The sequence below is a fragment of the Coregonus clupeaformis genome, chromosome 38 (genome assembly GCF_020615455.1).
Source record: "Coregonus clupeaformis isolate EN_2021a chromosome 38, ASM2061545v1, whole genome shotgun sequence".
NCBI lineage: Eukaryota > Metazoa > Chordata > Actinopteri > Salmoniformes > Salmonidae > Coregonus > Coregonus clupeaformis.
The window spans coordinates 2,659,424-2,685,130 of NC_059229.1; the positions used below are offsets into that span (position 1 = coordinate 2,659,424).

At 42.6% G+C, this 25,707-nt stretch overlaps 1 protein-coding gene across 1 annotated transcript in view; it reads left to right on the forward strand.

The window, feature by feature from the left end:
- The window catches only part of LOC121554026 (probable phospholipid-transporting ATPase IIB), a 62,946-nt gene that overhangs the window by 17,764 nt on the left and 19,475 nt on the right, over positions 1 to 25,707 (forward strand). Inside the window, 8 exon segments of the mRNA XM_041867464.2 lie at positions 729 to 823; positions 4,000 to 4,080; positions 4,749 to 4,824; positions 5,956 to 6,032; positions 10,872 to 11,032; positions 11,242 to 11,384; positions 14,885 to 14,997; positions 16,838 to 17,098. Of these exon segments, the coding sequence (XP_041723398.1) occupies positions 729 to 823; positions 4,000 to 4,080; positions 4,749 to 4,824; positions 5,956 to 6,032; positions 10,872 to 11,032; positions 11,242 to 11,384; positions 14,885 to 14,997; positions 16,838 to 17,098 (1,007 nt within the window).

Consider the following 25,707-nt stretch of genomic DNA (forward strand, 5'->3'; position numbering starts at 1 on the left):
ATTTCCATCATTCTCCTATATGCCAATATGTCCTCGCAAGGAGCACTGATGTCTTTATGCCCTCGCAACATCTCAGTGGTATTATGTGAGCAGAGTCTTAAAATAAATAATTAGTAATTTAGCAGACGCTCTTATCCAGAGCGACTTTCAGGAGCAATTACGGTTAAGTGCCTTGCTCAAGGGCACATCGACAGATGTTTTCACCTTGTCGGCTCGGGGATTAGAACCAGCGACCTTTCAGTTACTGGCACAACACTCTTAACCACTAAGCTAGCAGCCTTGGGGGGGAAGGAGACGTGAATCATCCTCAACAATATTTTTTCCATCATGCTTAACACCCTGGGCCCATTTTAATGCTGCCCTTTAGCCATTCTGTCAAATAGCCACCCTCATCCATTAATTTCGTATGGAATATTACCTTGGATCAATACAGTTCATGACCGCTAAGCATTTATTGGGCTCTTGTAGACGGCTAAGTGGCGTTTCTCATTGCTCTATATCGTGTAGTGCACACATGTTGAAGGCAGGCATACTGAAGTGGTTTGACCATTAGCACACGAATACTGTCACACTAAGAACTGATATTTATGATAAACATATACATTTTCTTTCACTGTACTACATTTCTTTCACATTTGAGGTACTGGCTAAACGTCTCTGAATACACTAAATTGTTTTTATGGGGTATTAAAAGCATACCTACTTTAAAACTGTTTGTGTTTTTCTAGGTTCATGTTTCATCAGGACGGACCAATTAGATGGAGAGACAGACTGGAAGTTGAAAGTTGCTGTTGTTTGCACACAAAGACTACCTGCTCTGGGGGTATGTACAATGACCTGTTCTCAGTATGTGACCATTATAACTGAGAAATGTCATTATGTTAACTATTTTGTGTTATTAAAACATTGTCAGTATTAGGTTGTCTTTAATGTGGCATTGAAACCTTATCCTCATGACAGCCAGAACACCCTAGAACACAGTAGCTTCTTCCTCTAGGATGAGGTGATACTGATTTCTTTATTTTTCTGTCACTACTTAATGTGACCAAAGAATGAAAGTTTCAGCAAGTCAACTGGATGATTGCATCACCAGATAGGGTTTCCAGTCGATGGGGGATGGCAATCATCATAGTGTTATTTATTACCCAATTTTATCATTTTTATTAAACCCATCCTCCCTACTGACTGTAACAGGATGATTTATAGAAGGCTGTGAGGTCATTGTAACTTTCAGGGAATTATGACACGCTTTTGAAAAAGATCCATACAGTTGTTAACCAATGCATATTCTGTACATTTGATGTCTATTGAATCTGCTTGGCCCTTTTTTTTATTAGTTACAGTTGAAGTCGGAAGTTTACATACACCTTAGCCAAATACATTTAAACTCAGTTTTTCACAATTCCTGACATTTAATCCGAGTACAAATTCCCTGTCTTAGGTCAGTTAGGATCACCACTTTTTTTTTAGAATGTGAAATGTCCGAAAAAATAGTAGAGAGTGATTTATTTAAGCTTTTATTACTTTCATCACATTCCCAGTGGGTCAGAAGTTTACATACACTCAATTAGTATTTGGTAGCATTGCCTTTAAATTGTTTAACTTGGGTCAAACGTTTCGGGTAGACTTCCATAAGCTTCCCAGAATAAGCTGGGTGAATTTTGGCCCATTCCTCCTGACAGAGCTGGTGTAACTGAGTCAGGTTTGTAGGCCTCCTTGCTCGCACACGCTTTTTCAGTTCTGCCCACAACTTTTCTATAGGATTGAGGTCAGGGCTTTGTGATGGCAACTCCAATACTTTGACTTTGTTATCCTTAAGCCATTTTGCCACAACTTTGGAAGTATGCTTGGGGTCATTGTCCATTTGGAAGACCCATTTGCGACCAAGCTTTAACTTCCTGACTGATGTCTTGAGATGTTGCTTCAATATATCCACATAATTTTCCTTCCTCATGATGCCATCTATTTTGTGAAGTGCACCAGTCCCTCCTGCAGCAAAGCACCCCCACAGCATGATGCTGCCACCCCCGTGCTTCACGGTTGGGATGGTGTTCTTCGGCTTGCAAGCGACCCCTTTTTTCCTCCAAACATAACGATGGTCATTATGGCCAAACAGTTCTGTTTTTGTTTCATCAGACCAGAGGACATTTATCCAAAAAGTACGATCTTTGTCCCCATGTGCAGTTGCAAACCGTAGTCTGGCTTTTTTATGGCAGTTTTGGAGCAGTGGCTTCTTCCTTGCTGAGCGGCCTTTAAAGTTATGTCGATATAGGACTCGTTTTTCTGTGGATATAGATACTTTTGAACCTGTTTCCTCCAGCATCTTCACAAGGTCCTTTGCTGTTGTTCTGGGATTGATTTGCACTTTTCGCACCAAAGTACGTTCATCTCTAGGGGACAGAACGCGTCTCCTTCCTGAGCGGTATGACGGCTGCGTGGTCCCATGGTGTTTATACTTGTGTACTATTGTTTGTACAGATGAACGTGGTACCTTCAGGCATTTGGAAATTGCTCCCAAGGATGAACCAGACTTGTGGAGGTCTACAATGTTTTTTTCTTAGGTCTTGGCAGATTTCTTTTGATTTTCCCATGATGTCAAGCAGAGAGGCACTGAGTTTGAAGGTATGCCTTGAAATACATCCACAGGTACACCTCCAATTGACTTAAATGATGTCATTTAGCCTATCAGAAGCTTCTAAAGCCCTGACATCATTTTCTGGAATTTTCCAAGCTGTTTAAAGGCACAGTCAACTTAGTGTATGTAAACTTCTGACCCACTGGAATTGTGATACAGTGAATTATAAGTGAAATAATCTGTCTGTAAACAATTGTTGGAAAAATTACTCGTGTCATGCACAAAGTAGATGTCCTAACTGACTTGCCAAAACTATAGTTTGTTAATGAGAAATCTGTGGAGTGGTTGAAAAACGAGTTTTAATGACCCCAACCTAAGTGTATGTAAATTTCTGACTTCAACTCTATGTGCCCCATGTGTTATGATTGAATGATCTTTATACAGGAAGAACATGTCACTCTTGAACTGACCACGATTTATGTGTTTCCTGTCTAATCAATAACACTTAAGAGTGAGTTCAATTTATTTTGGACAGAGAGGAAAACATAATGTTTCACCAGTTTACTAATCGAGGTTACAAATCCTAACTTCACATACACTTTTCTCATAAATGTCTCTTGTCCACATAAACACATGATTTATTTGAACGTTTGATTCAGAACCCCATCCTTTTTCATTTCCTCTCTTGATGAAACATTTAGTCTATGTGGGAAGACACTTGCTGCAGCTGTGTCTCAGAAAGTGACATAATTCTGCCTCTATTGTGTCTGGCTCTAGAGTGTCTGTGTTTCATCAGTAGGAGGCATTACTGGCAGCAGCTCTCCACTGGGGCTGAGTAAGATCATCTTCCCCTCCCTGCCATGTTCTTACCCTAGGAGCACTGTGAGCAGAACTGAGGGGACCCGGTGCTTAGAGGCAGTTTGACTGAATAATTTAATGTTTACAATAAATTCTGTTCCACAAGGGGCGTGGACCGCAGTTAGATCGGCGACAGGTCACACAACTGAAATGGAGCTTGGGGTGAGGAGGAGGTGGTGTGTGTGTGGGTGGGGGGTGCTGTGGTATTATTTAAGATACTCTGCTGTCCTAGCTTCAGGAAGAAGTTGGTTCCACCATTGGGGTGCCAGGACAGAGAAGAGCTTGGACTAGGCTGAGCGGGAGCTGCCCTCATGTAGCGGTGGGAGGGCCAAGAGACCAGAGGTGGCAGAACGGGGTACTTATTTTCGCTGACACGGTCATCCACTCCCCATCCTTTTATAGCAGGTGTTATCTTGGGCGAACCTCACAGGTTTCTTCAACACCTGACCCGTGGTGCCCTTTGATAATCTCTCTCTGGGAGAGTTAGGAAGGCTTTGTCTGAAGTATGAAGTAAAATATTTACTCTAGTACTTTATTCAGGTCTGTCATTTCTCCTCCTCTCTCAGGACCTCTTCTCCATCAGCGCTTATGTCTATGCCCAGAAGCCTCAGCTTGACATCCACAACTTCGAGGGAAACTTCACAAGGGTAAGTAGCTTACTGACATCACACTGTCAAACAAATGTGAAAGGTACATGACATGAACACAGTAAGAGGATCAACAACACTAAGTGAAATGCCACGTTGACAAATGGCAACAATCAAAACTAGTGTGTGCAGCAGCAGCATCTCCAGGAGGCATGGTGCTAAGTGCTGACATCACAGGAAGGTCCTCCCTGTTCTCCTCCATCCGTTCCCTCAGTGATTTGTTTTTATTAATGGCAGATTAGTGCAGACCCCCACAAAGAGGGGCTTTGTGTATCGCCTTCACTCTTGGCCACGCCAGGCTTAGTGAGCGAGCACTTTCTCTGCTCATTCATCCTCCGCTCTGTTCCACCGCCTTCCTTTGCATAACGTGTGCTTTTAGTCCCGGCCGTTCCCACAGATTCCCTTCAACTAAACGTACCAATTTATGAAGCTTTGTTTCTTTTTGTGTTCCCAATCGCCACATCTAGTCAAAGTATTGATAAGGGAGAAGACATATGTAGCTCAGACGCATGGTGGCAGGTGCTTGTGGAAATGAATGGTACTGAATGTCTCTCTGGTGTTCTGGCTGCACCCTCTAAGGAAGGGTTGTCGGGTATTAATAATAAAGTAACATTGTTCTTCTTGAATGTTCAATAAAGATATAACGATTTTGTATATCTCCCCTGTAGGAAGACAGTGACCCTCAAATCCATGAGAGTTTGAATATTGACCACACCCTTTGGGCCAGCACTATTGTGGCATCTGGTAAGTAAAAAACGTCTTAACTGTGTGGTTTATGATATGTTTGCTGTTAAAGGCCAAGATAGGTCAACGCTTTATTTTACTTTTGCATCCAAAGTTTGTAACCAAGCTTTACGTAGACATTTCTGATGTGTAGTTGTTTATGACATGGGATCCCATTCCCCAGCTAACCCAATGACATTTGTAGTGATAGACAATGATGTGGAAATGGGAGATTTAAAGATATGTATAAATGTGAGTTCATAAGTCTTTCTCCTACCTCAGTCAGCTAAGCTTAATTCCCCACAGGACCGTTTTCTCAGTGGAAAGTGTTTGACGCTCTCTCAGCCATCTTCTCCACACCATTGATCTGCGGTGACCCTCTCCCCCTTGGCCTGACTTTGACCACACAAACACACATCCCCCTTTATCGCCCCCGACCCCCTTTTACACACACACGCACAGACACCACCTAACTTAGTCCTCTGACATCATTCCTACATGGCTATGTCATTGTCGGCCACAAAACTCTCCTTGGCTTTCATCAGAAGGACACTCGATAGCCTTTGGTGTTCACATATTTAAATGAAAACGCTTCTACATGTTGTGTCAAAACCATTTGTCACATTTTTGCCCTTTTATCTTAGGTCAAGGTGATGATTGATTAATTTACATTTGATTTGTTCTCTCCTCCTCACCTAATCTTTCACGGTTTATTTCTCGACCCTTTTTCTCTTTCCATCTCCTTTTCTCTCTCTCGCTTAGCCTTTATAGTTGGTGGATTGCATGGGCTGTATTTAAGTGTATTAGTGGCCTTGCTCTCCCATTTAAGCTAATTTAATACTAATGGCACATTTGTCTTCTGTAATAAGGACTTAATGAATCGGCAATTAAAGATGGTGGAGTATCGATCGGCTTTCATGAGCTGATTCCATGGGAAGGGTCCGGCCAGGTGCCTAACACATTAAACCCCTGTCTGTCTCTGTCTGTGGGGCTGAGTGGCTACGAGCAGGGAGCATATCAGCCACCGCCGCTCCCTCTGCTCAGCATTATTGATTCTCATTGCTGTCGGTCTTACTTGACAGAGATGAGTCTGAAATGTGTGTGGTCCAGGTAATGAGCAGCATTTCTTTCTTCTGTCTCTCTGTTTGGCAGGCACAGTGATAGGGGTGGTGATCTACACAGGCAAAGAGACCAGGAGTGTACTGAACACTTCCTCCCCCAAGAATAAGGTGAATGTTTATGTTTCTTTTGCAGGCAGAAATAAGTTGGGGATTTGTTTGTGTGTGTTTCTATGTACTTTTGTGTAAGACTTCTTGGTAGTGGGAAAATGTATCAACAGATAAGTCATAACGTTACACCAAATATAACCCATACAGTGCATTCTGAAAGTATTGAGACCCCTTGACTTTTTCCACATTTTGTTACGTTACAGCCTTTTTCTAAAATAGATTAAATCGTTTTTTCCCCTCATCAATCTACACACAATACCCCATAATGACAAAGCAAAATCAGGTTTTTAGAAATGTTTGCAAATGTATTAAATAAAAAATGGAAATATCACATTTACACAAGTATTCAGACCCTTTACTCAGTAGTTTGGGGGAAGGCCCTTTCCTGTTTCAGCATGACAATGCCCCCGTGCACAGTGATAGGTCCATACAGAAATGGTTTGTCGAGATTGGTGTGGAAGAACTTGACTGGCCTGCTCAGAGCCCTGACCTCAACCACATTGAACACCTTTAGGATGAATTGGAACGCCGACTGCGAGCCAGACCTAATCGCCCATCATCAGTGACCAACCTCACTAATGCTCTTGTGGCTGAATGGAAGCAAGTCCCCACAGCAATGTTCCAACATCTAGTGGAAAGCCTTCCCAGAAGAGTGGAGGCTTTTATAGCAGCAAAGGGGGGACCAACTCCATATTAATGCTCATGACTTTGGAATGAGATGTTCGACGAGCAGGTGTCCCCACATACTTTTGGTCATGTAGTGTATGTACAGAGTTCTTACCTAAAGATTTTTGCCACAACCACACTCTTCTGTGTTAACCTTTTGTTGGTTGACACTGTCTCCTTACTATGGACATTTTTGGACGTAAGTGCCTTTTAATAAGAACACTGATGTTGCGGGTCGAACAGCAAGGCCCAGTGTTTTGTGTAAACTCTGCGGCTGAGAGGAATTCAATATTTCAAGGAGATGTCAGAAGTGCCAATATGGAGACTAAGATTGGGGAGATAGTCATACAGTGTTGCTAAAGTCACAAGAAGGTTTTGGTTTCATAACCTGTTGTGACACAAGCCAGCACAATGCTTGCACTTGAGCTCAGTGACAGGACATCAGGTGTAGCTTCACTCTTTGTCTTGATGTTGTTGAACTGACTTTGTGAAGAACAACAAACATTCTGTGATGTGAGACATTTCCCCAACGTCTGTTCCTCATTGAACCCTGTTTATGCAAGTTCTAATGCACATATTATTTCCACTGGTGCCTCACAGAGCATGTTGGCAGTTATATACTGGGGAAAAAATGTAAAAGCAACATGTAAGTGTTGGTCCCATATTTCATGAGCTGAAATAAAAGATCCCAGAAATGTTCCATACGAACAAAAAGCTTATTTCGCTCATATTCTGTGAACACATTTGTTTGCATACCTGTTAGTGACCATTTCTCCTTTGCCAAGATAATCCATCCACCTGACTGGTGTGGCATATCAAGAAGCTGATTAAATAGCATGATCGTTACACAGGTGCACCTTGTGCTAGGGACAATAAAAGGCCACTCTAAAATGTGCAGTTTTGTCACAGAACACAATTCCACAGATGTCTCAAGTTTTGGAGGACCGTGCAATTGGCATGCTGACTGCAGGAATGTCCACCAGAGCTGTTGCCAGAGAATTTAATGTTAATTTATCTACCATAAGCCGCCTCCAACGTTGTTTTAGAATATTTGGCAGTACGTCCAACCGGCCTCACAACTGCAGACCACATGGAGGTCCTGGGCTGGCGTGGTTACACATCTGACTACTTCACCTGCAGGATCATCTGAGACCAGCCACCCGGACAACTGATGAAACTGAGGAGTATTTCTGTCTGTAATTAATTGTGTGGAAAAACTCAATCTGATTGGCTGGGCCTGGCTCACCTGTGGGTGGTCCTATGCCCTCCCAGGCCCACCAATGGCTGCGCCCCTGCCCAGACATGCGAAATCCATAAATGTAAGGCCTAATTAATTAATTTCAATTGACTGATTACCTTATATGAACTGTAACTCAGTAAAATCGTTGAAATTTTTGAATGTTGCGTTTGTATTTTTTTTCAGTATAGAATGATTAGCGTGATAAACGAAGAGATCTGAAATACCTTTTCTGTTTTGTCTTTTTCCCACAAATTTCCCACAAACACAGAAAAATACATGCAGCGCAGCCAGATTAAATAATTCCTTTCACTTTTAATGGGTTTGGGATGAATTAAGTAAAATATGCACTTTTATTTATTTATTTACTTTAGGTTGATGTTATTCAGTCCTTTTCCCCCCCTGACTGAATTAATAATGACTTCATCTGATTCTCAGCGAGCCGCAGAAAATGTAGGTTGTCCATTGTTCCGGCAAATGGGGATCCTTTGCTTTTCAGGCATGCGCAGTGTCCTCAATTCTTATTTTAATGAACCATGTAGTGAGGCACCAGGGTGGGGAGGATATTTCTACCCCAGTCTACACTGGGGATTTAACTACAGCTGATAATCAGTCACTGGTCTCTCAGTGCTCCCAGTTCTCTGGGGAATGGGGCCGGTAGGGGAAATTGTATGTTTTGCAGCTGTTGTAAGCGTGATGCTGGCACCTCGCCTCGAGGGTCGATAAAACTGCCGGTTTTTACTTTTTTGTGTTGTTCTCTAATTTTCTTAATCAGTTTGTTTTGTGCATTACTACACACACCCAGGTAGAACTTTTGAAATACGAATCGCTGGGTACTGACCGTCCACCTGACCTTCCCGAATTCCCTGCGATGGCAGAACAATGGACTAGCTTCTTCAGCGAAGCGTCGAGCTGCTTGGGAGTCCTACCTGAGAGTAGGAATCGAAGACGCCGACGGAGAGGCAGACATGGCGGGGTCTTAGTGAGATTAAGACGCCGGGCGACCTGTCCTCTATTACCGAGCATACTACTCGCCAATGTTCAATCATTAATGAGCAAACTTGATGAGCGAGGATCTCCTTCCAGAGGGACATCAGATCCTGCAACAGTCTGTTTTTCTGAGACTTTGCTTTTCTCCGACATCCAGACGGATTATATACAACCAGCGGGTTTAAACTTTTTTCGAGCTGATAGGAAGTGGGCTCTCTCTGGCAAGGGTGGTGAGCTCTGCTTTATGACCAACAACACCTGATGCGACAGGGGAAAAAGTACTGCTCCTCCTACTTGGAATACTTGGTCATAAAATGTCGTCCTTTTCACCTTCTGAGAGAGTTCACAGGGATTATCGCCATGGCTGTGTACATCCCGCCCCAAGCCGACACCAAAAAGGCTCTCAAAGATCTTCAAAATGAAATTCCCAGAGGCAGCGTTCATTGTTGTGGTCGACTTAAACCGTGCTTCCAAATTATTACCAACACATCAACTGTCTAACACGCAGAAATTCTACTCTTGACCACTGCTACACGTCTTTTCGACACAGGTATAAGGCCCACACCCGTCCTCCTTACAAATATGACTTACGCAGATCGATCAAGATGGCGAAACACAAGTATAGAGACAAAGTGGAGTAGCAATTCAGCGGGTCGGACACAAGGCGTATGTGGCAGGGGCTCCTAACGATCACGGATTACAAAAAGAAAGCCAGCCACATCACAGTAACCAACGCCACCCTACTGGACGAGCTAAACACCTTTTTGTCAAGGTTCGGGCACAATGACCCTGAGCTGCCGAGGAGAGCCCCCGATGACACTGAGGACATATGTAAGTCATTCAAATGTGTTAACCCTCGCAAGGCTGCCGGCCCAGATGGCATATCTAGCCGTGCCCTCAGGCCTCTATACCCACCTGCTTCAAGATGCCCACTATCATCCCTGTGCCCAAGAAAGGGAAAGTAACTGAACTGAATGACTACCGACCAGTAGCACTCACTTCCGTCATCATGAAGTGCTTCGAGAGGCTAATCTCAAAGACCATATCACATCCTCCCTCCCCCGACACACTTGACCCTCTCCAATTCGCCTACCGCCCTGACATATCCACGGACAACGCAATCGGCATTGCACTGCACGCTGCCCTTACCCACCTGGACAAAAGGAATGCATATGTGAGGATGCTGTTCATTGACTAAAGCTCGGCCTTCAATACCATAGTTCACTATAAGCCCATTACAAAGCTCAGGGCCCTGGGTCTGAACTCCTCCCTATGCAACTGGGTCCTGGACTTCCTGACAGAGCCAGGACAGCAGGGGGTCAAACTGTAGAACCCAGTTCCTACATTTGAATAAAATAATGGATTTGATCAAATGCTATGCTACATTTTATCTCTGGGACCCTCAGGATGACAAATCAGAGCAAGATTACTGACTGTAAGTACATTATTTACCTTCAGAGGTGAATGTATCAAACCAGTTGCCGTGACAAAAGTGTTTTGTTGTTGTGCACTATCCACAAACAATAGCATGGTCTTTTTTTTTAGCTGTAATAGCTACTGTAAATTGAACTCTGCAGTTAGATTAACAAGAATTTAAGCTTTCTGCCCATATAAGACATGTCTATGTCCCGGAAAGTTGGCTGTTGTTTACAACGCCATTCTAGTCACATATCGCATATTGAGCAGCAGCTGTCCCGGTATAGGGACACCGATCCTGTAGAGGTTAAGCGTTATTGGCCAATCAGTACCTAGCTTTATATGTTCATACACTAGGGTGCCTGCTGTCTCTATATGAAGGACTACTTCTATAACAGCCACATGCATGCATAAGGAGCTAAATAAACCAAGCATATCTAGTCCCAGTGGAGGATTTGCCTGTCCTTTTTAACCTGTGGCTCTGTCCTCAGTATGGTGGCTCTAACCCCTGGCCTCTCTCTCCTCTACAGGTGGGTCTGCTGGACCTGGAGCTGAACCGCCTCACCAAGGCTCTGTTCCTGGCTCAGGTGGTCCTATCTGTTGTCATGATAGTGCTGCAGGGCTTTGTGGGCCCCTGGTTCCGCAACCTGTTCCGCTTCATCGTGCTCTTCTCCTACATCATCCCCATCAGGTACGGCACATATAGGTAGAGACAATATAGATAGATAGTGTATTCAACTCTATAGTACAGCATTGCATCCATTTCACTGCTTTAATGAGTCTTTGCTTGACTATTGTTGGTGACATTGTGCAATAGAATCATGGTAATCATTTTGCTTAATTAACACATATTTTGCTGAACACAATTGAACTTGACCTCTGTTTTATTTGTATGTGCAGCTTGCGTGTCAATCTGGACATGGGGAAGTCTGCCTATGGTTGGATGATCATGAAAGATGAGAACATCCCTGGTACTGTGGTACGGACCAGTACCATCCCTGAAGAGCTGGGCCGCCTGGTGTACCTACTGACTGACAAAACAGGTACCAGGATACACAGCCACTGATCAACTGTAACAGTCAGGGATGCAAACTGGTCGCCTTTCTGCGATATTCTCCGTTTTGATCTCAAAATAGGCCATCCACGTGAATCGAGTAGATCTGTGTAGTTTCTCATATCTAAATCATTGACTAAGTACAGAATGCATCCTTGCGCATCCTACAAAAATAATATACATTTACATTTTTGTCATTTAGCAGACGCTCTTATCCAGACCGATTTACAGTTAGTGCCTTCGTCTTAAGATAGCTAGGTTGGACAACCACATATCACAGTCATAGTAAGTACATTTATCCTCAATAAAGTAGCTATCAGCAAAGTCAGAGCTAGTAAGGGGGGGAAAAAGTCAAGTGCGAGTGTTAGTTCACGAAAAGGAGAGGGTGCGAGTGGGGGTGCTGTGGGATTATTTAAGATACTCTTTGAAGAGGTACGGTTTCAGATGTTTTCGGAAGATGGGCAGGGACTCCCTTACAAAAAAATATTGCAGTTTTGAAACTGCTGTAAAAGTGCACCAACTGCAGTCGACTATTTTGGATGCAGTAATTGCAGAATAACACTGCAAAACTACTGCAGTAAAAAAAAGCGGTATCATTTTGGACACAGTATTTGCAGCGTACTGCAGTTATACAGTATATGTCATTTCAGAGTGAGTGCTTCGTGGGCAGGCTCTGTCATCTCTCCACGCCACAAACTGGGAGGCTGTGGCACTGTAAGTATGGTGCTGAAATAAATGTTGTTGGGAAGCACACAGGCAAAGTTGGTTGGATTTACCAGAAGGTCTACTAAAGTGTGACTTTGTGCTCGTGTTTCTTGGCTATTTACATCGTTTTGTTCATACGCTAGGTTATTTTTCAATGTTAGTTTGAGTTTGATGCAACTGCTAACTTAGCCAAGAGGCATCTGAGATTCTCCACCGTTATCATGGCAACCCCCCACCCTTAAAGGGGAGCTGAACATATTCAAGTGTACATTGTGCTTGATTGAGCATGGAACACTCCAATAACCTTTTATTCCTGAACTTATATGAATTTCTTATCATTATAACACTCTTCCTCAAATACTTTCATTGTGCTTATGTACTCTTGTAAAAAATGTCAGCACCTAGCAATGTGTTTGAGATGTGAGACAGGATTTGTGTTTTCTTTGTCTTTATGCACTTCTATAGAACAACTTGTCAGATGCAGGTGCATTAAAGACTGAACTATTTCTGTCATGATAAACCTTAAACCCAGACCAAAAAGCCCAACTTCCCACTACCCCAGGAAACTATTTTCAAATGTGTATTATGTACTTGTTATTCTCGGAAAATAATCAAATGTTCTTACACTTCATATGGATTTTTCGTGCATTTCCGTGCAAATTATTTTGGGGGGGCCCTCACCAGTTTGCATCCCTGAACAATACAGAATTCAATTGAGATTGTTAGTTCATTTCTATTTAATGTATTCTACATTCGTTTTTTCTCTGACTCTTTTAGAACAAATGAGTATCCTTTCCAAGAAACAAACCTTATCCTGACCTCTGTTATCCTGAAATAACCACATAGTTATGGCATAGGAAGATGGCAGCCATTTTAAGATTAAGGTGTCCTAAGAAACATGATTTCTCTTTGGAAGGATATGATTTAATATTGAAAGATCTGAAAATAGTTAATAAGCATAAAAACCACAATTAAGAATGATGTTCCCTTTTAAACAAACCTTTGTCTGTTTTAGCTACAGTGGGGAAAAAAAGTATTTAGTCAGCCACCAATTGTTCATGTTCTCCCACTTAAAAAGATGAGAGAGGCCTGTAATTTTCATCATAGGTACACGTCAACTATTGCAGACAAAATGAGAAAAAAAATTCCAGAAAATCACATAGTAGGATTTTTTATGAATTTATTTGCAAATTATGGTGGAAAATAAGTATTTGGTCAATAACAAAAGTTTCTCAATACTTTGTTATATACCCTTTGTTGGCAATGACACAGGTCAAACGTTTTCTGTAAGTCTTCACAAGGTTTTCACACACTGTTGCTTGTATTTTGGCCCATTCCTCCATGCAGATCTCCTCTAGAGCAGTGATGTTTTGGGGCTGTCGCTGGGCAACACGGACTTTCAACTCCCTCCAAAGATTTTCTATGGGGTTGAGATCTGGAGACTGGCTAGGCCACTCCAGGACCTTGAAATGCTTCTTACGAAGCCACTCCTTCGTTGCCCGGGTGGTGTGTTTGGGATCATTGTCATGCTGAAAGACCCAGCCACGTTTCATCTTCAATGCCCTTGCTGATGGAAGGAGGTTTTCACTCAAAATCTCACGATACATGGCCCCATTCATTCTTTCCTTTACACAGATCAGTCGTCCTGGTCCCTTTGCAGAAAAACAGCCCCAAAGCATGATGTTTCCACCCCCATGCTTCACAGTAGGTATGGTGTTCTTTGGATGCAACTCAGCATTCTTTGTCCTCCAACACGACGAGTTGAGTTTTTACCAAAAAGTTATATTTTGGTTTCATCTGACCATATGACATTCTCCCAATCCTCTTCTGGATCATCCAAATGCACTCTAGCAAACTTCAGACAGGCCTGGACATGTACTGGCTTAAGCAGGGGGACACGTCTGGCACTGCAGGATTTGAGTCCCTGGCGGCGTAGTGTGTTACTGATGGTAGGCTTTGTTACTTTGGTCCCAGCTCTCTGCAGGTCATTCACTAGGTCCCCCCGTGTGGTTCTGGGATTTTTGCTCACCGTTCTTGTGATCATTTTGACCCCACGGGGTGAGATCTTGCGTGGAGCCCCAGATCGAGGGAGATTATCAGTGGTCTTGTATGTCTTCCATTTCCTAATAATTGCTCCCACAGTTGATTTCGGTCTACAATTTTGTTTCTGGTGTCCTTTAGACAGCTCTTTGGTCTTGGCCATAGTGGAGTTTGGAGTGTGACTGTTTGAGGTTGTGGACAGGTGTCTTTTATACTGATAACAAGTTCAAACAGGTGCCATTAATACAGGTAACGAGTGGAGGACAGAGGAGCCTCTTAAAGAAGAAGTTACAGGTCTGTGAGAGCCAGAAATCTTGCTTGTTTGTAGGTGACCAAATACTTATTTTCCACCATAATTTGCAAATAAATTCATTAAAAATCCTACAATGTGATTTTCTGGAAAAAGAAATCTCAATTTGTCTGTCATAGTTGACGTGTACCTATGATGAAAATTACAGGCCTCTCTCATCTTTTTAAGTGGGAGAACTTGCACAATTGGTGGCTGACTAAATACTTTTTTTCCCCACTGTATGTGAGGTTAATTCCCCCCACCGCCACCCAATAAACTCTGCCACCGATGCTGAAAGAAATCCTAGGGGTAACACTGTAGCCATAATGGATGCATGACCCACTCAAAAATGACTCAATGAGCATCAGTATGTGAATTATGTGCTGGTTTAGAGACTCACTCATTAACCTGTTGTTTAATACAAATCTCACTTCATTATGCTTTGTGAATTGAAGGCACTCTAACACAGAACGAGATGATCTTCAAGCGGCTGCACCTGGGGACAGTGTCCTATGGGACGGACACCATGGACGAGATCCAGAGCCATATAGTGCAGTCATACGCACAGGTGATCATACTCTACCAGTTAGGGTTAAATTCTTAGTATTGTCTTAAATGGTTCACTGAATTTGAGTAGCCTCAGTAAACATGTGCAAACATCACCTGTCAATTATAGGAATGAACAGGAGAAAGATTAGCTATTGATCTGTTTGCTTTGTTAACTTTCATAGGATCAGGAGAGATCATGGCTCATGACGACTCATAAAGAGTCATTGAGTTAAACCTCTCTCTTCGTTACTTTTCATTGTTCATTCATGCTCAGTCTCTAAGCGTTACACCGACGTACTTTCAAAACTAGCGTTTCCTCTCTAGGTGGTTGAGGTTGATCTGTAGCTGAATTCATGAAATAGTTATATTGTTCACACTCAGGCAGGCCCCTAACAGCTGTGCTGAGGATGGAACCATCTGCCTGCACTCTGTTTTAAGCTCGGCTAATGAAAGATGACAGTCTTTTTAGCGCGCTACTCAACAGCAGCTTGCGTTTCAGCCCCACTGATTTGTAGTACTGGTGTGTTTCATGTTCCCTTTATTACAGAGATGACCGAACGTGACAGAGATTGATTGTAACGCTACATGGAAATCTATCATAATCTCATTATAGGTCCCTGCATGACATGGTTTGTGAGGAACAAAGGGTATGTAGATAGATATCAATGTGTGAAATTGAATTATGCAGGCATCTGTAAACATGATGAAATTCATAGGAATAAATGCATTTAATATCACGTGCAGAGCTATGGTGATGCCATTGTTACGTTGAATGTACAGTATAGAGCGCAGTTGTGTACAGATCTGCCAACTAAGGGGAAGTAATCTATTAAATGCAGAATTCAAGGTAGACATAGATTAATATATATATATATATATATATATATAGGTTTAACCCTTAAATGAGGCCAAGCATTTACCCACCTCTGTGTAAAGGATTGAAACAGAGAGATTGAGATAATGTAGCAGTGAAGGGTAGTCTGAAAGGAGAGCGAGATGAAACATGACCTTAAGGGCAGCTGGCAATAGAAGGAGCTCTCATAACTTGACTGGCTACCACTCCCATTTTTCATAGTGACGTGAGCGCTCTGTTGTAGGCTTGCAGAAGGGTTGTCATTTAGCATCGTTGTAGGAGTCTCTCTCTAGAAGCAACAATGGTTAATAAGGCAAAATCACCTGCTCCAGTGGAGCATATCAGCCCTCTCAAACCTAGCTGGCACAGTGGGCTGGTCCGTGAGACGCCACTGAGTTGAATTGATGGGCGTTGTCAGGTCGGAGAAGACTGAAAAGCCCCCGAACCAGATATGACACAAGAAAGATGATGATACAGCGTTTCCCTGCCACTGTGTTGTTTAGTTGAATACTGTGTCAGGTGAATTGTGCCCTGAGCGGAGTGAGGGTTTAATCTGGTAGCTACTTCACTGCCGAGTGAGGGAGGGAGAGGGAGTGCTGGTGTTGTTACTGTAGCAGCTCAGTTATGGCATTGTCAGGATTTTTGCATGCTTGATAATGGATGACAACAGGCTAGTGAGAGTTGACAGGGTGATTGCAGCCTGCGAAAGTCGCTGCATTACCTGTCTACTGTATCAGTGGTCATATTTCAAACATATCCAGCAGGACACAACATTTTGGAACTTTCAGATGGGCATGTTTGTTCAACATAACATAGGAATCATGACGACTCTAGTCATGGCATTTCTTTCTACAACGTTCGAGAATGTTTTGCAACTAAACGTGGGCCAGAGCTATGTGGAATTCCCCTTAGGGAATGTCTGTTTTTCATGTCATCATAGTCCACTCCCTGTATGCAGAATAATAATAATAAATGTGGTTTACTTTTCTCCACACCGAGCACCCAGACCCAGCAGTCCAACGGCAGCAACAGCAGCACCAGCTCCACCGCGTCCAGGAAGCCCCAGCCAGCCCCGGCCCCCAAGGTCCGCAAGAGCGTCAGCAGCCGCGTCCACGAGGCGGTGAAGGCCATCGCGCTGTGCCACAACGTCACACCCGTCTATGAGTCCTTCGCCAGCGTCAATGGGGAGACTGAGTCCACTGCCGCCGAGGCCGACCAGGACTTCAGCGACGACAACCGCACCTACCAGGCCTCCAGCCCTGACGAGGTCAGCTCTAAACTCCACAGAGATCTATTCGTAGGTAACACCGTAGCAAGACGTTTTGCAACGGAAAACCAAAACAAGTGTTTCTTATTGGTCAAGTTCAGGTAGTCCCTCCCTGTTTCAGTCCGTTTTCTTCCGTTTATTGGCTACTGAATACGACCCAGGCTTCTCTCTGATGTTTCCGCCTTCAACACTAAATTTCCTTTGTAGTTTGTCATAATCTGGGCTTAATGGAATGGCCATTAACTCCGAGGTCATAAAGTTGTCAGAGGTTTAATCAGCAGTGTTTGTCCTTTATAATTTATAGCTCTAATTGTAGGAAGAATCTGTACTGATAACGACCCCAACGGCAGTCCCGTGGCGTCACCTTCCTCTGCCTGTCTGTCTGTGTAATGTAAAGTAGGACCATTTATGACCACCAGTACCAGGTGCTGCTTACCCCATCATTTACTGCCCTTTCTGATGGGAATATGGCCGCTGTTATTAGAGAAATCCAAGAAAGTCCTGGATGAATATGGAATACACACAGGGAACAAGGAGAGGTTTCTTCGTTATATAACTTTGTCATAAATATTCAATACATATCAAAGGATCGCTAATCCCCCCCCATATTGTACAGTGTTCAGGACCATTGGAGTGTTTTCACCCATGACACAATGATTTTGTGAAACTTACCTTGGCTTGCGCTAGGCTCGAGCCCAGCGCAGCTCAGCCTAGAAGTCAAAATGATGATAAAAGGTTTCCCTTTTTGTCTGCTCTGGAATTGCCTGCCTGCTCGTCCATCCTGTCCCGCCTTGATGTGTATATTTATTTATTTCCTTTTACACTTGGCTCCATCTCCCCCTATTGTCTGGTACTGCTTGGATTGATCAATATTAAATTTTCTCTGAGAGACGATGAGAGGGGTCTGTGGTTGTTCAGTCTCACCCCTACCTCTCTCTTTTCCGCTCCATCTCTACTCACATGTCTCTCTCTCTCACTCTTTTTCTTCCCCACTCTCTTTTATGATCTCTTTGTTCTTTCTCTCAGCCTCATTGACAGCAATGTCAGAGCCCAGTCAGTGCAGCACTATGAGCTCCATATTTCATTGGCTGGCTCACTCTCCCTCTCTAATCTAATGATCTGTCATTAAGGAGATGAAGGTGGCCGGCCTGGGGTCAGAGGTCAGGGTCAGTCGACCTGCTGGTCAACCATGCTGTGATGAGGGCCCCGCTCTAATCTCTGACCCTGTGATGTCAGAAGAGGGGTGCATCCCAAATGGCAACCTATTCCCTATGTAGTCCTCTACTTTGGACCAGGGCCTATAGGGAATAGGGTGCCATTTGGGACTGGCCCGAGAATGTTTGACCAGGGCCTATAATGACCGTGGAGTCTCATGAAGTAGCAGTTTATCATCTCCAATATGAGTTAATTGGATATCCGATGGAAAAAGTGGACCCCAATGGGAGTACCAGGCAAAGGAACAATTTGTTTGGTTTGTTGAGTATTATCACTTGCATATACAAGTCCCTGATTGACCCCTTTCAATAGGAGACCAAATAAAACTGCAAAGATGGACATTTATCTACAGAGTCAGTCGGCATGCATGAATGATTTATATACATGCACAGTTTTAATGTGATAGCTACAAGTTAGTGCTACAAGATAGTATTTTGAATGTTGACCACCCTAAATCAATTAAGATAATTATATTTAGCAAGTGCTTTTAAAATCCTAGTTTTGATTGGTAATGACATGGTGGGAAGAATTGAGCTATTACAGATCCATTTTCATCATGAAATGCTTAGCTGCTGTTAATTTCATTTTGATATACAGTACCAGTCAAAAGTTTGGACACCTACTCATTCAAGGTTTTTTCTTTATTTTTACTATTTTCTACATTGTATAATAATATTGAAGACATCAAAACTATGAAATAACACATATGGAATGTAGTAACCAAAAAAATCAAAATATATATATTTTTTGAGATTCTTTGCCTTGATGACAGCTTTGCACACTGTTGGAATTCTCTCAACCAGCTTCATGAGGAATCCTTTTCCAACAGTCTTGAAGGAGTTCCCACATATGCTGAGCACTTGTTGGCTGCTTTTCCTTCACTCTGCCGTCCAACTCATCCCAAACCATCTCAATTGGGTTGAGGTCGGGTGATTGTGGAGACCAGGTCATCTGATGCAGCACTCCATCACTCTCCTTCTTGGTTAAATAGCCCTTACACAGCCTGGAGGTCTGTTGGGTCATTGTCTTATTGAAAAACTAATAATAGTCCCACTAAGCGCAAACCAGATGGGATGGCGTAATCGCTGCAGAATGCTGTGGTAGCCATGCTGGTTAAGTGTGCCTTGAATTCTAAATAAATCACAGACAGTGTCACCAGCAAAGCATCCCCACACCATAACACCTCCTCCTCCATGCTTTACGGTAGAAACCACACATGCTGAAATCATCCGTTCACCTTCTCTGCGTCTCACAAAGACACACGGTTGGAACCAAAAATCTCAAATTTGGTCTAATGTCCATTGCTCGTGTTTCTTGGCCCAAGCAAGTCTCTTCTTCTTATTGGTGTCCTTTAGCAGTGGTTTCTTTGCAGCAATTCAACCATGAAGGCCTGATTCACGCAGTCTCTTCTGAACAGTTGATGTTGAGATGTGTCTGTGACTTGAACTCTGAAGTATTTATTTGGGCTGCAATTTCTGAGGCTGGTAACTCTAATGAACTTGTCCTCTGCAGCAGAGGTAACTCTGGGTCTTCCTTTCCTGTGGCGGTCCTCATGAGAGCCAGTTTCATCATAGCGCTTGATGTTTTTTTTATTTATTTTTTTATTTCACCTTTATTTCACCTTTATTTAACCAGGTAAACCAGTTGAGAACAGGTTCTCATTTACAACTGCGACCTGGCCAAGATAAAGCAAAGCAGTGCAATAAAAACAACACAGAGTTACATATGGGGTAAAAAAACATAAAGTCAAAAATACAACAGAAAATATATATACAGTGTGTGCAAATGTAGCAAGTTATGGAGGTAAGGCAATAAATAGGCTATAGTGCAGAATAATTACAATAGTATTAACACTGGAATGCTAGATGTGCAAGAGATTATGTGCAAATAGAGATACTGGGGTGCAAAAGAGCAAAATAAATAACAATATAGGGATGAGGTAGTTGGGTGGGCTAATTTCAGATGGGCTGTGTACAGGTGCAATGATCGGTAAGGTGCTCTGACAACTGATGCTTAAAGTTATTGAGGGAGATAAGAGTCTCCAGCTTCATAGATTTTTGCAATTCGTTCCAGTCATTGGCAGCAGAGAACTGGAAGGAATGGCGGCCAAAGGAGGTGTTGGCTTTGGGAATGACCAGTGAGATATACCTGCTGGAGCGCAGACTACGGGTGGGTGCTGCTATGGTGACCAATGAGCTAAGATAAGGCGGGGATTTGCCTAGCAGTGATTTATAGATGGCCTGGAGCCAGTGGGTTTGACGACGAACATGTAGTGAGGACCAGCCAACAAGAGCGTACAGGTCACAGTGGTGGGTAGTGTATGGGGCTTTGGAGACAAAACGGATGGCACTGTGATAGACTACATCCAATTTGCTGAGTAGAGTGTTGGAGGCTATTTTGTAAATGACATCGCCGAAGTCAAGGATCGGTAGGATAGTCAGTTTTACGAGGGCATGTTTGGCAGCATGAGTGAAGGAGGCTTTGTTGCGAAATAGGAAGCGATTCTAGATTTAACTTTGGATTGGAGATTCTTTATGCGAGTCTGGAAGTTGAGTTTACAGTCTAACCAGACAACGACTGCACATGAAGAAACTTTAAAAGTTCTTGAAATTTTCCAGATTTACTGACTTTCATGCCATAAAGTAATGATGGACTGTCATTTCTCTTTGCTTATTTGAGCTGTTCTTGCCATAATATGGACTTGGTCTTTTACCAAATAGGGCTATCTTCTGTACACCACCCCTAACTTGTCACAACACAACTGATTGGCTCAAACGCATTAAGAAGGAAAGAAATTCCACAAATTAACTTTTAACAAGGCACATCTCATGAAGCTGGTTGAGAGAATGCCAAGAGTGTGCAAAGCTGTCATCAAGGCAAAAGGTGGCTACTTTAAAGAATCTCAAATATAAAATATATTTTGATTTTAACCCTTTTTTGGTTACTACATGATTCCATATGTGTTATTTCATAGTTTTGATGTCTTCACTATGATTCTACAATGTAGAAAATAGTAAGAAATAAAGAAAAACCCCTGAATGAGTAGGTGTGTCCAAACTTTTGACTGGTACTGTACATGATCACTAGAATGTTGGGAATAGTATTCAAATGATTGATTGGGTAGTTTAAACCGGTCTGCCATTGTCGTAATGTAGTCACGGGTAGTCTCTTAAATTTCTTGTAACACATGATTCACATACAGTTTGTATCTAAGTTGACATGGCTTTAAATAATTCCAATGGAGCTGATAAACTAGATTGAGGAGGTAGGTATTAGATCCTGACTGTGTGCGTGCGCGTATACACGTTCTTGCTGCACGTGCGCCAATGCGATTATGATCCACAGTTGTGTGGATATAGCCAGCCCAGCACGGACCTCAAAGGGGAACCAGAAAGAAATGATGGGGTATTAGCAATCAGTTCCAATTTGTAGGTCAGGAGTAAATTAAAAAAATGAGCCCGTGGAGATTTGAGTCGTGTGTAGCTGAACGCTCACTTGGGGGGCGGGAGTTCCTGCTGAGGAGAGGAGGGAAAAGACAAATAGAAAAACACTCCTCTGTTTGTGAATGAACTGTGTCCAGACTCCACTCCAGAGATAAGGCACTTTGACCATTGTATACATAGTATTTGTAAGGCAACAAACAATCAATATTACGACAGTGGATGATGATTCAGGATTTTGGGTTATATCCAGTAAAGTGATGTACTGAACACTATTTTGAAATGCAAAGCATGTTCTTGGGGTTCAATGGTTTGTAATATAACCAGTTGTTAAACCACAGAAAATATTTATTTTGGCACATTGAGCATGGATGTGTAGGTTATTTACATGAATCTGCGGTTGAGTGTATGCCCTATTATTGGGGGGAAGGGACACGCACGCCAGCACACACACCCACACAAAGATCCCCATTAATTATGATAACCTTGTTAGTTCAGGTCTGTTATATGCAGAAATCGCTCCACCATTTCCTGGTTGCAAAAATTATAAAAGTTAGCGTAATTTCAGTTTACAGTTGAAGTCGGAAGTTTACATACACCTTAGCCAAATGCATTTAAACTCAGTTTTTCACAATTCCTGACATTTAATCCTAGTAAAAATGCACTGTCTTAGGTCAGTTAGGATCACCACTTTATTTTAAGAATGTGAAATTTCAGAATAATTGTAGAGTGATTTTATTTAAGCTTTTATTTCTTTCATCACATTCCCAGTGGGTCAGAAGTTTACATACACTCAATTAGTATTTGGTAGCATTGCCTTTAAATTGTTTAACTTGGGTCAAATGTTTCGGGTAGCCTTCCACAAGCTTCCCACAATAAGTTGGGTGAATTTTGGCCCATTCCTCCTGACAGAGCTGGTGTAACTGAGTCAGGTTTGTAGGCCTCCTTGCTCGCACACGCTTTTTCAGTTCTGCCCACAGATTTCCTATAGGATTGAGGTCAGGGCTTTGTGATGGCAACTCCAATACCTTGACTTTGTTGTCCTTAAGCCATTTTGCCACAACTTTGGAAGTATGCTTGGGGTCATTGTCCATTTGGAAGACCCATTTGCGACCAAGCTTTAACTTCCTGACTGATGTCTTGAGATGTTGCTTCAATATATCCACATAATTTTCCTTCCTCATGATGCCATCTATTTTGTGAAGTGCACCAGTCCCTCCTGCAGCAAAGCACCCCCACAGCATGATGTTGCCACCCCGTGCTTCACAGTTGGGATGGTGTTCTTCGGCTTGCAAGCCACCCCCTTTTTCCTCCAAACATAACGATGGTCATTATGGCCAAACAGTTCTATTTTCGTTTCATCAGACCAGAGGACATTTCTCCAAAAAGTACGATCATTGTCCCCATGTGCAGTTGCAAACCGTAGTCTTGCTTTGCTGTTGTTCTGGGATTGATTTGCACTTTTCGCACGAAAGTACGTTCATCTCTAGGAGACAGAATGCGTCTCCTTCCTGAGCAGTATAATGGCTGGGTGGTCCCATGGTGTTTATACTTGCGTACTATTGTTTGTACAGATGAGCGTGGTACCTTCAGGCGTTTGGAAATTGCTCCCAAGGATGAACCAGACTTGTGGAGGTCTTCAATTTTTTTCCTGAGGTCTTGGCTGATTTCTTTTGATTTTCCCATGATGTCAAGTAAAGAGGCACTGAGTTTGAATTTAGGTCTTGAAATACATCCACAGGTACACCTCCAATTGACTCAAATGATGTCAATAAGCCTATCAGAAGCTTCTAAAGCCCTGACATCATTTTCTGGAATTTTCCAAGCTGTTTAAAGGCACAGTCAACTTAGTGTATGTAAACTTCTGACCCACTGGAATTGTGATACAGTGAATTATAAGTGAAATAATCTGTCTGTAAGCATTTGTTGGAAAAATTACTTGTGTCATGCACAAAGTAGATGTCCTAACCGACTTGCCAAAACTGTAGTTTGTTAACAAGAAATTTCTGGAGTGGTTGAAAAACGAGCTTCAATGACTCCAACATAAGTGTATGTAAACTTCCGACTTCAACTGTATGTGATAAAACAAGCAATGCATAGTGTAGAGAGTCATTTTACCATCTAAACTGCTGTGAAATATTCTTTCAATAACCAAAAATATTGTATTTTCAGCTGTTTGAAGCTGGTGTACAAAACCGAAAGTTAAAAAAGCACAAGAATGGGAAGCATAGAAATAGTGCACATAGAACAGATCTACCACTTCTTAGACTTGCTTTCAGTGAGAATGACAGATCGATAACGGGTCACCCAAAACGTTACATATTGCAGCTTTAAGTAGAGGCCAGTTTTAGTGCATGCCTTTCTGTTTCAATTATTGACCCTGTTACCTTTTATGCTTTTTGAGCACAAGTGATACTTAGGGTCATTTTATATACATTATTGGACAAACAAATTATACAAATGTGCATATTTCTTTGCTTATCTAGCATCGTAATGATCCTGCATAACAAATTTGACAAATTGCATTAGCCTACTTCCTGATATGAGATTCAGTCTATGTAGATTATTGTCATAGGTAGGTATATTATGTTAGGTACAGTGAGGGAAAAAAGTATTTGATCCCCTGCTGATTTTGTACGTTTGCCCACTGACAAAGAAATTATCAGTCTATAATTTTAATGGTAGGTTTATTTGAACAGTGAGAGACAGAATAACAACAAATAATCCAGAAAAACGCATGTCAAAAATGTTATAAATTGATTTGCGTTTTAATGAGGGAAATAAGTATTTGACCCACTCTCAATCAGAAAGATTTCTGGCTCCCAGGTGTCTTTTATACAGGTAACGAGCTGAGATTAGGAGCACACTCTTAAAGGGAGTGCTCCTAATCTCAGTTTGTTACCTGTATAAAAGACACCTGTCCACAGAAGCAATCAATCAATCAGATTCCAAACTCTCCACCATGGCCAAGACCAAAGAGCTCTCCAAGGATGTCAGGGACAAGATTGTAGAACTACACAAGACTGGAATGGGCTACAAGACCATCGCCAAGCAGCTTTGTGAGAAGGTGACAACAGTTGGTGCTATTATTCGCAAATGGAAGAAACACAAAATAACTGTCAATCTCCCTCGGCTTGGGGCTCCATGCAAGATTTCACCTCGTGGAGTTGCAATGATCATGAGAACGGTGAGGAATCAGCCCAGAACTACATGGGAGGATCTTGTCAATGATCTCAAGGCAGCTGGGACCATAGTCACCAAGAAAACAATTGGTAACACACTACGCCGTGAAGGACTGAAATCCTGCAGCGCCCGCAAGGTCCCCCTGCTCAAAAAAGCACATATACAGGGCCGTCTGAAGTTTGCCAATGAACATCTGAATGATTCAGAGGAGAACTGGGTGAAAGTGTTGTGGTCAGATGAGACCAAAATCGAGCTCTTTGGCATCAACTCAACTCGCCGTGTTTGGAGGAGGAGGAATGCTGCCTATGACCCCAAGAACACCATCCCCACCGTCAAACATGGAAGTGGAAACATTATGCTTTGGGGGTGTTTTTCTGCTAAGGGGACAGGACAACTTCACCGCATCAAAGGGATGATGTACCGTCAAATCTTGGGTGAGAACCTCCTTCCCTCAGCCAGGGCATTGAAAATAGGTCATGGATGGGTATTCCAGCATGACAATGACCCAAAACACACGGCCAAAGCAACAAAGGAGTGGCTCAAGAAGAAGCACATTAAGGTCCTGGAGTGGCCTAGCCAGTCTCCAGACCTTAATCCCATAGAAAATCTGAGGAGGGAGCTGAAGGTCGAGTTGCCAAACGTCAATCTCGAAACCTTAATGACTTGGAGAAGATCTGCAAAGAGGAGTGGGACAAAATCCCTCCTGAGATGTGTGCAAACCTGGTGGCCAACTACAAGAAACGTCTGATCTCTTTGATTGCCAACAAGGGT